The 12,968-nt window shown below is 40.4% G+C and overlaps 1 protein-coding gene across 1 annotated transcript in view; it reads left to right on the forward strand.

Moving 5' to 3' along the window:
* The first annotated feature begins 1,324 nt into the window (after positions 1–1,324).
* PRKCI (protein kinase C iota) overlaps positions 1,325–12,968 on the forward strand; it is a 75,883-nt gene continuing 64,239 nt past the window's right edge. Inside the window, exon 1 of the mRNA XM_045788628.2 lies at positions 1,325–1,670. Within this exon, the coding sequence (XP_045644584.1) occupies positions 1,570–1,670 (101 nt within the window). The 5' untranslated portion in view covers positions 1,325–1,569. The remainder of the gene's footprint in view (positions 1,671–12,968) is intronic.

Here is a 12,968-nt window from a genome sequence, read left to right on the forward strand (position 1 = left end):
TTTATTAAGAGTTTATAATCCAGGGGCGCTGGGTGGCACCGTGGGTTATTCATCTGCCTTCAGCCAGGTCATGATCCCAGGTTCCTGGGATCCAGCACAACACCCTGCCCCCCCCCCCCACGCGGCCTCCCTGCTCAGCAAAAAGCCTGTTTCTCCCTCTCCCTCTGCTGCTCCCCCTGCTTGTGCTGCTCTCTCTATGTCAAATAAATAAAATCTTAAAAATAAAGTGTTTATAATCCAAGTTTGTAGCATTTGAAAGACATCATGCCAGACTGTCAGACATAACTGATGAGTCAATCCTCTAACCCTATTTTATCATAGTAGAGAAAGTTATTTCCTTGATTATTCCAACCTTTTTGGCATGTGTCGGTGCCAGGACTGATGCAGGAGCTGGATTCACGCTATCTGTAATTGCAGTATGTGACAGAGCCAAGATCAGTGGATGATCAGAGACTAGGCTACAAGGTCGGATCCTTTATACTGCTATCTCTGGCTAGGCAGCGGCAGAAAAAAATACAAAAAAAATTTTTTTTTCTGCTGGATGGATTGGATAAATACTGTGCACCTGTGCCATGCGATGGCACTATACAAGGGCCTAGGTATGGGGGCTGCAAAGGAAGAAATGTCGGTCTTTCATCATACCTTCTGGTTGAGTTTCCTCCTTTATTACGTTCATTTTTACATTTGTTACATATGTTATTAAATTGTTTCCATAAAAGAGCCTGTGCTGAGCTGGTAACCAAAGTCTTGTTTCCCAAAAAAGCGCTGTATAATTGAGATATTTATGCAATTGGAAGGGAGACTTCATCAGGCAACAAACTGTAGATCGTGACGAAGCCCAATCATTTGCAGTGACCTCAGATGCCCAAGTTGAATTCAGGATTTCCGAGCCGAACACTCCCGGCGGCGTGCAAGCTGGAGACAGCCTCAGTCGGCTAGAAGGGGAGGGTGGTTTTCTACGTAAAGAACCTCCAGTCCCAGAATCCCATCGGGACTCCAAATCCCAGAAACCCGGCTGGGCAAATCTAGCTCAGTCCCTAGTCGGCCGACCGCGGACGCCACCAAGTTAGGAAACAGGGGTGAGATGCCGCAGCCTTTGTCCCCTAATGTTTTCCTTGCAGGAAAGGGGCCTTTTAAGGAGAACTGTGGCATTCTCTCAGTCACAGCGTCCAAGAAAGCCTCCCTCCCGGCCTATTTGATGTGATAGCCAGCGTCTCCCATCCTCTCTCCCCTTTTCCTAGCCCCCGTAAGAATGGTTCAGCCGGGCGCTGAGGCTCCTTGAAAAGGATCGATGGTTGCGCCCGCCCTCCCCCGGAATGTGGGCCTTTGGAGCGAGCGAGGTGGGAGGGACCGAAGCGGGGAGGCGTGCTGGGCCCGGGCGGCGGGAGGAGCCGCGCGGTTCCGGCTGCCCCGGCGAGGCGACCCTTGGGTCCGCGCCGCGGGCGGAGTGGACGGGTAAGCAAGCGGCAGCCGCGGCTCTGGAAGAGGCTCGGGCAGCGGAGTCCCCCACGGCGCCCGGCGCGCCCCCCGCACCCTCGGCCTCCGGCGTTCAGGCGGGGGAGTAAGGAGATGCCGACCCAGAGGGACAGCAGTACCATGTCTCACCCGATCGCAGGCGGCGGCAGCGGGGACCATTCTCACCAGGTCCGGGTGAAAGCCTACTATCGCGGGTGAGTGTCCCAGAGTAGGGGTGGGGGTGGGAGGGGAGAGGAAAGGCCCTCTCGACTTGGACTGGAGGAGGGGAGGGTGAGGGGCTGGAGATGTTGTGGGCGAATTGGTCCGGGCGGGCGACTCTAGGGACTCGGGATGGGTGACCAGGTGGTCGGGGGAGGAGCATGGGGCGCTACGTTGGGGCACCCCAAGGTGTGTTGCGGGGTGCCGGGGAGTCGCGCGGCTGATGGTCCAGACTAGGGTCCGAGGGAGGAGCCTTGGAATAGAGTAGGTCCACCTGGTGGGTTCGAGAGAGACTGGCTTACTAAGAGATTTACAAGGGCTTTACGTCATTAAGTCTGAATGTGTTTGGGATTGAGAGTTGATTCGGAGTGATGCCTCAGTGAACTAAGTTTGCTAGGGGCTGAAAAGACAGACTACTTTAGTTTGCTGGCGCTTTTGATTACCAGAAGGCCTAAAGCCTCTGGTTCTCTAACTCAGGTTTACCTTCCTCGCCTAGAAGAGTTCACAAAGTGTAGCCGGACTGTGGTCAGGCTGCCTGTGTATTGGGCATAGGAGTTATTATTGAAGAGCACAGTTGACGCGTTTTTAGGGATGTGCGTTAGGTACTTATGTCTCGTCAAGATTACGTTGTATATGTGTGAATTAAAAATTTGTGAATGCTTCTTTGTTAGTGTTGCTTGAGACCATTTGTTAGGGGGAGATACTGCAAGGAGAGAAGAGGACCGGCCGAGGCACAGTTTTAAAATCTGTGATCTTTACTCCTGTTGTTACTAAGTTATAACTCCTGTGCTTACCAGGAATAGCCTAGTCCTAATATTATTGTCTTAACTCATGTTCTATAATCAGTGGCCTGAAGTATCCCCCTTCCTTTGAATTCTGTGGTGGTTTGAAAGAGGAGATCATTACATTTAGTAGCATTAGAAAGGTGAAATGTTAGTGTGACCATGAAGATTTGAAGCTAAGGGTTAACAGAAAACCCAATGGCTTTGGCCTGTCTTACTGTTTGTCCAAGCAGAAGTAAATTGCTTTAAAAAAAACTCAAGCACTAGGAGGTTGAAACTGCAATGCATACTTTTACATTCCTGAGGGGATCAGTGAAGATAGCAAACTTTCAAAACGCCTCTCTTGTTCTGATTTCAAAGGAAGTAGAAGCCCTAAAATGTGTTATTGATTTGATGTAACAACTTACTTGTTCACTTGCTGCCATGTAGCCTCTGACCTCTTGTTAATTAGCTTGACTGTATTCAGCAGTAGCTTACAAGAATTATTTTGGACAGTATCAGTGTTTTTGCTTAAACCGATCAAGGAGGTCTTCATTTTAAAACAATACCAAGAAGTGTGTGTATGTTTTTTAGAAGTTTGTAGTGGTCGTAAGAGCTGTGCTGACTTGAATGTGGTCAGCTGTGACCTTTGTACTGCGGAAGGAAAAAGCTTTGCTTCCTTTACCTTACCTTTAATTTGACAGATGAGATATTTCACTTACCTTTTTTTTTTTTAAGAATAGTGATTAGTCATATAGGCTTTTTTTTTTATAAGATTTTATTTATTTATTTATTTGACAGTGAGAGAGCACAAACGGGGGAGCAGCAGAGGGAGAGGGAAAAGCAGGCTTTCCGCTGAGCTGGGAGGGGGGGGACGTGGGGCTCAATCCCAGGACCCTGGGACCACGACCTGAGTTGAAGGCAGCTGCGTAACCAACTGAGCCAACCCAGCGCCCCTTACTTTCCATTTTATAAAGTTGACAGTCCATGAGTTATTAGGCCCAGAAAATGAAGTATATAGTAGGTATTTCCTTTCTTTTTTTTTTTTTAAGGTGTCTCATTATTGACAGTTAAAAAAAACTGGATTAAATGAATATACTCACATGGTAGGAAGGTGCAGATTGTACAGAGGTATAAAATAAGTGTCTTCCATCCCATCGTCCCAACTCCCAGAGGTATACTGTTGACAGTTTATTTCTGTTATTCTGGAGGTTGCCTTTATTACTTTAAAGTTATGCTTTGTTTCATGATTCAACTTTAGATAATACCTATTAATTCCTTCCTCTCAAAGATGAGAAATTGGGTGAATACTGACTTTTGCTTACCCTTCTCCTGGTTGGTGCTTCTCAATTTTTGATTGTTAAACTATTATTTTCAGCTCTCTGGTTTATATTTAAGACTTTAAACAATGTAAATTAGTGGCTTATTAAATTTAGATAGTTTCCAGTGATTTTAACTATGAAGAGGAAGAAATTAGTTTTTCCTTCCTGCTTTTATTGGTTTGACAAATGTAAATAGGCCTGGTTAGTAAATCAAAATTATTGTAAACTTCTCCTTTGGAAAGAAATCAAAGTCTGTTATATTTTAGGAATGTAGGTGTCATATTATCTTGGCTTATTGCTACAATTATTTTTACAAAAGAGAATAAAAGAGGACATATAACCCTTTTAGTGCCTGACTAAAATTTCTCCAAGACTTATTCAAGTTAACATTTTGTTTTTTAAAATCTATAAATTTTTGCTAAGGAATGAAAGAATAAAGCCCTTGCCCTTTATTGCTTTTTATTCATTGAAAGCTTTTCTAACAGTGCCTTCATTTCAAGCCTCATTTAAAGACAACATCAGCACTCTCTAAATTGTACCAATTTCTGTCCCCTGAAATTAGATCTGTTAAGATTATATGTTTATTAACAATAGTCTAAACTGGGGGTTTTGATATTACAGAGTCAGCTGCTCATTACTACAGATGAAACTAAAATGAGTCACCAATGAGGATAGCTAATAAACAGGTTGGCTAACTAGAACACCTACCTGATTTTAAAATAGAAAATCCTTCCTTTATATCAAGAAATGTAAGGACAATCTGCATTTGAAAAAAATTCTTTTCTTTCAGGTCTTATGAAAGGCCATTATCGAGAAGTTTTCTCCTTATCCCCTTCTAACAGTATTTCTTTCCAGTGAACGCTGAATCTTGGAATAGCCAGAATTTTTTAGTGAATAAATTGCCTTCTCCTTTCAAAGATGTGTGTAGTGTTCTCTCATTCAGTTAAATTTGTTCTTAGTGCAAATGTGATGTCTCTCTAGATAACAGATTTAATTAGATTTTTTTCTAGTTTTTAAGCAGGAGATTAATAGCATTGAGAATCTGACTGTATTGGGGTGCCTGGGTGGCTCAGTTAGTTGTCTGACTTGATTTTGACTCAGGTCATGATCTTGGGGTGGTGAGATTGAGCCCAGTGTGGGGCTCCACGGTCAGTGGGGAGTCTTCTTGAGATTCTCTCTCCCTGTCTCTGTGCCCCTCCCCCAGCACACACCCAAGCTTTCTCTCTAAAATAAATAAATAAATATTTTTAAAAAAAGAAGAATCTGACTGTGTCACGGCCTATAGACCCTTCTTTCCTTGACATGGGAGCTTGTCAGTGAATGGCCTTCCTTCTTCAATCATTACCTAGTAGTGTTAGGAGGAAGAGAAACAGGTTTTGTTGGTTAGTGATAAATTGCTATTGCATGTGCTTATCCTTATATTAAAGTTACTTGATATTATGGGATAGAGTTTAACAAGGAAATGTCTGGACTACTCATTTCATTTTACATTATAAATGTATGGGAAATTTTGCAAAAAGGTGGTAAAACTTGTTAAACCACTGCTGTTGAACAGTTATAAAATCTAGAGGATTCTTTCTGTGCACATCTACAAATAGGAAGAGATTAACTCCTTGTATATTTGGATTGTATAGCTGGTTCAGTGAAGAAGTATGCCGGATTTTTCTGTGAACAAGTCTTGGCAAGAGTTGTTTTTAAAAGTATTGCAAAATAATTTTAGCAATATAAAGTATATCTCTATAATGTTCTAAGGAAATACAAATAGTATATTGAGTTGGGAGTTGGGGGAATGTTAGTTACTGGTCCTGGAGCTTCTGGCATGGTGCCTAACCACAGGACCACTGATCATAGTAGCTTTATCAGAGAAAGAAAGGACTTGGTGGCCTGGTGCCAAAAACCAAAACAGCTCTCTCAGAAATTTGAATCAGATAATATAGAGATAAATTGCTTGTTAGCAGTGAAGACTGGAGCTGAAGAGTTAAGGGAGAGGCTAGTGAGGCCAAGACCAACCATGTGCAAATGTCAGGTCTGAGAAAGCAGAGAAGGAAGCAGCTTTCTGCAGAAAAAATTCTTCCTGGAGGTCCATGATAACTTTCTAATACAACTCCCAACCCTCTTGTTAAGGGAACTTGAGTTTTGCTTTTTTTTTTAATGGTTGAAATGAGCATAATTAAAACCTGAATTTTTAAAATTCCAGTCTTGCTTAGGATTTCACATATTACGGAGAATGTGTTTAACCACACTTTAATGAATACTGTTGAATGCCTAGTGCGTACTCTAAGGTAGGCACAGGGTGCTAGGGTGGACACAGAGGGCGCAGAGGTGGGTGATCTAAGGCTCTGCCCTCACGGGACTGAGAAACTTCTAGGAGGAAAGGCATAGAAGAGTTAATAAAGGAGTGTGTATGTGGTTGTGTGTAAGGCACTTGCAGGGATGGGTATTGGGGAGGTGTTTGGGGTTTGGGAAACCTTCCTAGAGGATGAAATGTTTGAGGCTTTTAAAGGTTAAATAGGTTTGCCTGGTTGATGAAGATGTTGGGTGGGGGTCATTCCAGGCATTGCACAACTGCGTGTGGTATGTTTGCGGAATTCAGATCAGTTTAGTTGTTAGTCCGTAGTCATTCCTTATTAGGACATAAAGTGTGAAGTGCGCGCTGATAAGCGTGGCGAAGAAGAGGGCTCACAAGCACTGCTCACGAAGATTCTCAAATATCATACTTTGGGCTTCGGACTTTTTTTCATTGGGGAGGGTTTTAAGTAAGAGAGATTCACGCTTAGATTTTCATCTTAGAAAGCTCACTCTTGGAACCAGTATGGGCAATGAATTAGCAGTGGATGAAGACTAATTTGGAGGCTCTAGAAGTAGTCTCACTGAGAGATTCAGAGGAGGACAAGAGGATATGGATTGAACAGCGATTTTAGGGGATAGACTCAATAGGAATTACAGATTGATTGCCTGTGGGAAAGAGAGGGAGTCTGACAACAATAGGTTTCTTATTTGAGAGAAAATAGGGAATAGAGGAGGAAAAGATTAGTGGGAGGAGGTAATTCATTACCTGGAACAAGCAACCGGGTTTTGAGTTCATCATGCTTTGCGGGCATCCAGGTGGAAATGCCCAGAATTAACAGTCGTTTATTGTGTGCCTGCTGTATGTCCCAAGCCCTGTACCTGACAGCTAACCTACGTAGGAATGTGGCTGAGAATGATGATGGATAAATGCCACCAGTGACCAAATACAGATGACGGAGGCAAGGCATTAAAACTAAATTTTAAAAATACAGATGTACGTAAAGTGGAAAGTTCCCCTTGTAGCTTCTCACCCCCACTATCTAATGATAGCCATTGTTAATAGTTGGGGCTAGTCTCCATCATATTAATGTATCTGTAAGTATAGGTATTGTGTACACACATAGCCTTTTATTTTTCAAGTAAACAGATTCATATTTCTACACGTTTCTGCAACATGATTTGTTTTCATTCATGATCATCTTTCCATGTTAAGGTAGACAGGGAGATACATTTATAGAGAGCAATCTGCTTACTTTATAATTGATATAAAGTGTTCTATAGTATTGTTATACCATAATTTAATCTTTTTCCTGATGAGCATAAAAAATTACTTTCATTAAATCACTATTTCAAATTATGCTGAAGGAACATCCTTTTTATTTAATATATATTCTTCAAACATGGTCCAAATTTGCCTGTTTTAAAACTTGATATTGTCCTCCAAACACTTACCAATTTACGTTCCAAACAACAGTGTACAAATGAAGTGTTTTCCTTGTGTTCCCATTGCACATTATTGGCCTTTAAAATTTTTCCCAATAGGGGCGCTTGGGTGGCTCAGGCTGTTAAGCCGCTGCCTTCGGCTCAGGGCATGATCCCAGGGTCCTGGGATGGAGTCCTGCCTCGGGCTCCCTGCTCAGTGGAAGCCTGCTTCTCCCTCTGCCTGCTGCTTCCCCTGCTTGTGCTCTCTCTCTCCTAAAAATAAATAGTCTTGAAAAAAATTAAAATTTTCCCAATAGAATAGGCAGCAAATGCTAACTTTTTTTTTTACAGCTGCCTTTTTTATACATTACTGATCATTTGTAGTTCCTCTATAGCTTGTTTATTCATGTCTTTTGCCCAGTTTTTCTCTTGGATTCTGTCTCTTTTTTTATTAATTTATTTGAAGGGACATTGACATTTTGTCTGTTAAAAAAGTTGCCAGCATTTCTCTAACCTGTTGCTCGTCTGGAGTTTTTCACTTTTATTTAATCAAATCCATCCTTCCCCACCCCCCTCCTTATGGCTTCTGGGTTCTCTTAGGTATGTGTATTTCTCATCTAAAAATATTTTATTTTTTCATTTATTATGTAAAGCTTTTCAAGTGATTATCTTTTCAATAAATCTGGTATTTGGGGGTTTAGTTATTTGTGGTGTACTGATACAACTTAATTTTTAAAAAATGTATTCTAATATGGTTATTGAATAGATTCTTTCACCACTGAGTTGAAGGACAACTTTTTCCATACTAATTTCTCAGATGAACATAAATACTTTGTATTCTGTTTCATTGATTTTTTTTAAAAAAAGATTTTATTTATTTGAGAGAGAGGGAGAGAGAAAGGGAGAAGCAGACTCTCTGCTGAGTAGGGAGCCTGATGCGGGACTCTATCCCAGGCCCATGGGATCATGACCTGAGCCGAAGGCAGACGCTTAACTGACTGAGTCACCCAGGCGCCCTTGTTTCGTTGATTTTGGGGAGAACTCTATTTTTGCACATAACCACCATTGGTTTAGTTATTGTAGTTGGTTTTGATATATGCTATGGAAAGGCAATTTCATTTATTTTCTATTTCCAAATTTTCTTGGCTATTCTTGTACATTTATTTTCTCTTCCAGATCAATTTTTGAAGGTTTTTCTAGGTTTCAGGAAAAAAAAAAAAAACACCTTTTATTTTTATTTTTTTATTTTACTTTATTTTTTAAAAAAAGATTTTATTTATTCCAGAGATAGAGAGAGAGAGCGCGAGCGCAAGGGGAGGAGCAGAGGGAGAGGGCAATCAGATTCCCATTTGTGCATGGGGCCCGATGCAGGACTTGATGGCAGGACCCTGAGATCATGACCTGAGCTGAAACCAAGAGTCAGACGCTTAACTGACCGAGCCACCCAGGTGCCCCCAGGGGGGGGAAATCTTACTGGTATTTTGATTTGGAATTGCTTTGAATTTATAGGTTAATGTGAGAACTGATAGTTTTATAATATTGAGCTTTGCCTTGTAAGTATGAGGTATAATACCTGTTTATTGATTTTTTTTCACTAAGGTTCCTGTCCCTTAGTTCTTACACATTTCCTGTTAAATTTATTGTTAAATGTTTTATAATTTTGTTCTTTTTGTGAATAGGGTCTTTTGTTTTCATAGGTTTATTCTATACCATCTATTTTTGAATATTTTTTTTTAAAGATTTTATTTATTTATTTGACAGTGAGACAGCCAGCGAGGGAGGGAACACAAACAGGGGGAGTGGGAGAGGAAGAAGCAGGCTCATAGCGAGGAGCCTGATGTGGGGCTCGATCCCAGAACACCGGGATCACGCCCTGAGCCAAAGGCAGACTCTTAACCGCTGTGCCACCCAGGCGCCCCTATTTTTGAATATTTAACTGGTCACCTTATTCTAATACTTTCTTAGTTAACTATCTTAGAATTTATAGCTGGATAATGTCATCTGCAAATAACAATTTTGCCTCTTCTTTATATATCTCACTTATCTTTCTTAACTATTTGGCTAGGTTTTCTAGACAGTGCTCTTTTATGTTTTTTGTTTTATTTTTTTATTTTTTTTATTTTTAGAGAGGGAAAGGGGGAGCTCCGAGGGGCAGAGGGAGAGATGGGGAGAGAAAATCTCAAGCAGGATCCTTGCCCAGAATGGAGTCCAGTGCAGGACTCCCTCTTACCACTCTGGGATCATGATCTGATCTGAAATCAGCAGTTGGACGCTTGACTGATAAGCCACCCGGGCACCCCAGCAGTGGTCTTTTATTTTAATGAAATATTATCAATAGTTAGAAAAATTTCACAAATTATCTTCAAAGATACCCAGTCTCCTTTTCCCCTTTTGCGGAATGCCAAAGAGCATAGAAACTAATCTTTGTAAAAGTGTACCCAGTTGTTCCAAGAACTATAAGTGTTTTGCCCTTATTTTTATTTAATCTTCACAACAATAGACAATATTCAGAGTGAGATATCATTATCTGCATTGTATGAATGGTAACATTGAAGCTTAGTAAGCCACAGCACAAAGCTGAGTCTTAGCCTTCAGAGAAATTTCTTTTTCTCCTTTTACTGTATTGATGGGGCTTTTAAAAATCACTTGTTTTGCTTTATTGTCAAATTCATATTTCACAGTTCTTTCTGAGCCAGTTTCCTTTTTTTTTTTTTAAGATTTTTTATTCACTAGAGAGAGCGTGCGCGCACACGCAAGGAGGGGCAGAGGGTGAGGGAAAGAGAAATTCCAGCAGACTCCTACCTGAGCTCAGAGCCTGACTCGGGGTGGGGATGGGGATGGGGGCGTGTGTGGGGAGTGTGTGTGGCTCACCTCGATCTCACAACCTTGAGACCATGACCTGAGACCAAATCAAGAGTTGGACACTCAACCAACCGTACCACCCAGGGGCCCCATCTATGGTCTTGGTCATTTAAAAATGGAAATGGCTTTATAACTTTTTTATGAATAACAGTTAATTTGAGGAGTGATACTATGAGATTGTATAATATTCTTTTTCCTCAGAACCTTTAACCCAGTGATTTTACCATCCATGGATAATTCTGCCTAAATCTATTATACCAGTGATTACAAATAAGACTTTTTTCTCTTTATACTACATTTAATTTTGGAGAAAAGCTTATTTTGAGATAGCAGAAGGACTGAACTGGTGGTTCTTTTTTCAGGTTTATTTTTAAAAGCAATTAGTCCTATGGAAAAACTTCAGATTCTGTATTTTAGAACATAGGAACGTAATGAAAGCTTAAAGTAGTTTGTCTTCCGAAGCCCAGTAGCAGAATTAAACTGCTTTTTTTTTTCTTTTTTAAAAATTCAGCTAAAACTATATCTAAATTTGCCATTTTGGGAATCTTTGTGGTGAAGCAGACTATATTCTCTCAAAGACCAGTGGTAAGATAATTTATGCTAACGCTGAAGTTAAAACCAGAAAAAAAAATCTTTCATGCATAATTCGTTTTATACCTTTAGAATATAATATCTTTATTTTGCAGCTCATTTTTAGCTTTCGTGCTATAATAAGGATCTGGTGTTTGTAGAGGGTATGAACATGGTGCTTTCTCAATTACTTAGAGAAATGTTTATATAAAACTCCCTTAAATGTTTTAGTTCCTGGAACTTAAGGAGTGGCGGTTGATAAAGCATGACTCCTTCACAGAGTCTCTTTAGGATGTTTGTACTTATGTTTTTTGAGGATTATTTTAAAAATATTTGTTCTGATAAATATTTTTTAGCTCTTGAAAAATAAGTATTTCTTAAAAATCCCTATTGTTTACAGACACGCTTACATATGTGTTAATTGTAACTTCATGTGGACCTTAATAAGGAAGTCATGTTTTGACGATATCTGATGTTAATTTTTTCCCCTTGCATTCAAAAAACATAGTGCCATACTTGCTCTTTGCCAGAGAAAGTCTATGGAACCCTTTACTTCTCTTATTTTTTTTTCTTTAAAGATTTTATTCATTTGAGAGAAAGAGAGAGAGACAGAGCACGAGTGTGAGCAGGGGCAGGGGCAGAGGCAGAGGCAGGGGCAGAGGGAGAGGGAGAGGGAGAAGCAGACTTCCCGCTGAGCTGGGATTCCTGTCGTGGGACTTGATCCCAGTACCTGGAGATCATGACCTGAGCCAAAGGCAGACGCTTAACCATCTGAGCCACCCAGGTGCCCCTCTCTTATTTAATTCTAAAATACATTCTCTCAACCCTTACTCCCTCATACTAATAACCTTGAGGGTATTTTGAAAGAAAAATTGCTGGGGAGGTGGGTGGGGGGATGGGCTAACTGGGTGATGGGTATTAAGGAGGGCACTTGTGATGAGCACTGGGTGTTCTATTAAGTGATGAATCACTAAATTCTACTCTTTTTTTTTTTTTAAAGATTTTATTTATTTATTCGACAGAGATAGAGACAGCCAGCGAGAGAGAGAACACAAGCAGGGGGAGTGGGAGAGGAAGAAGCAGGCTCATAGCGGAGGAGCCCGATGTGGGGCTCGATGCCATAACGCCAGGATCACGCCCTGAGCCGCAGGCAGACGCCCAACCGCTGTGCCACCCAGGCGCCCCACTAAATTCTACTCTTGAAACCAATACTACACTGTATGTTAACTACCTTGAATTTGAATAAAAACTTGGAAGAAAAAAATATATAAAAAAATAAATTGAATAAAAAAAAACCCCAAAATTGCTTTAAGGTAAGCATATTCTCTTATAATGTTGTTAGAAGAAGGAGCTATTTTTTTATTTTCTTTTTCAAAAATAAAATTTGAAAATATTTAAAACAATTTTATTTATAAAAGTCATTAAAATTTTTAAAGTATTTATATATTTTACTGGAAAGTAAGTTTTATAATAAAATCATATCTTTATATGGTAGAGAAATTAATGATAATCTATATACCATTCAGAAGAGTCTAAGTACAAAGTACATCATCTTTCCATCTCTAATCTCTCCCCAATCCCTAGAGTTAACTACTTTTAAAATTTTGTTTTGTTTTGAGGCACCTGGGTGAGTTAGTTGGTTAGGCGTCTGACTCTTGATTTCAGCTGAGGTCACGATCTCAGGGTCCTGAGATGGAGCCAGCTTTGGGCTCCACTCTGGGTATGGAACCTGCTTAAGATTCCCTCTCCTTCTACCCCCTCCTCCCTCCCTATGCTCACGCTCTCAAAAAAATAAATAAAAATCTTTAAAATTTTGTTTTGTCTTATTATATCCATTGATCAATATAAAAGATGAGGAATTTAGTACTTCTTCATCACCGTCTCTCCTGTTTTTAGTTCTTCTAATGGTTATGTTTGTAACTTAAGTAACGTACCTTCCTCTTCTTTTCTTTTTAATTGTGGTAAAAAAAAATTACATTTACATCTTAACCATAAAAATGTACTGACTGTACACACTTAAAAAAGCGTACAGTCAGTAGTGTTAACTATATTCACATTGTTGTGCAGC

This window comes from Ursus americanus, chromosome 4 (assembly GCF_024610735.1).
Source record: "Ursus americanus isolate L20-20 chromosome 4, mUrsAme1.1.p, whole genome shotgun sequence".
Classification (NCBI taxonomy): domain Eukaryota; kingdom Metazoa; phylum Chordata; class Mammalia; order Carnivora; family Ursidae; genus Ursus; species Ursus americanus.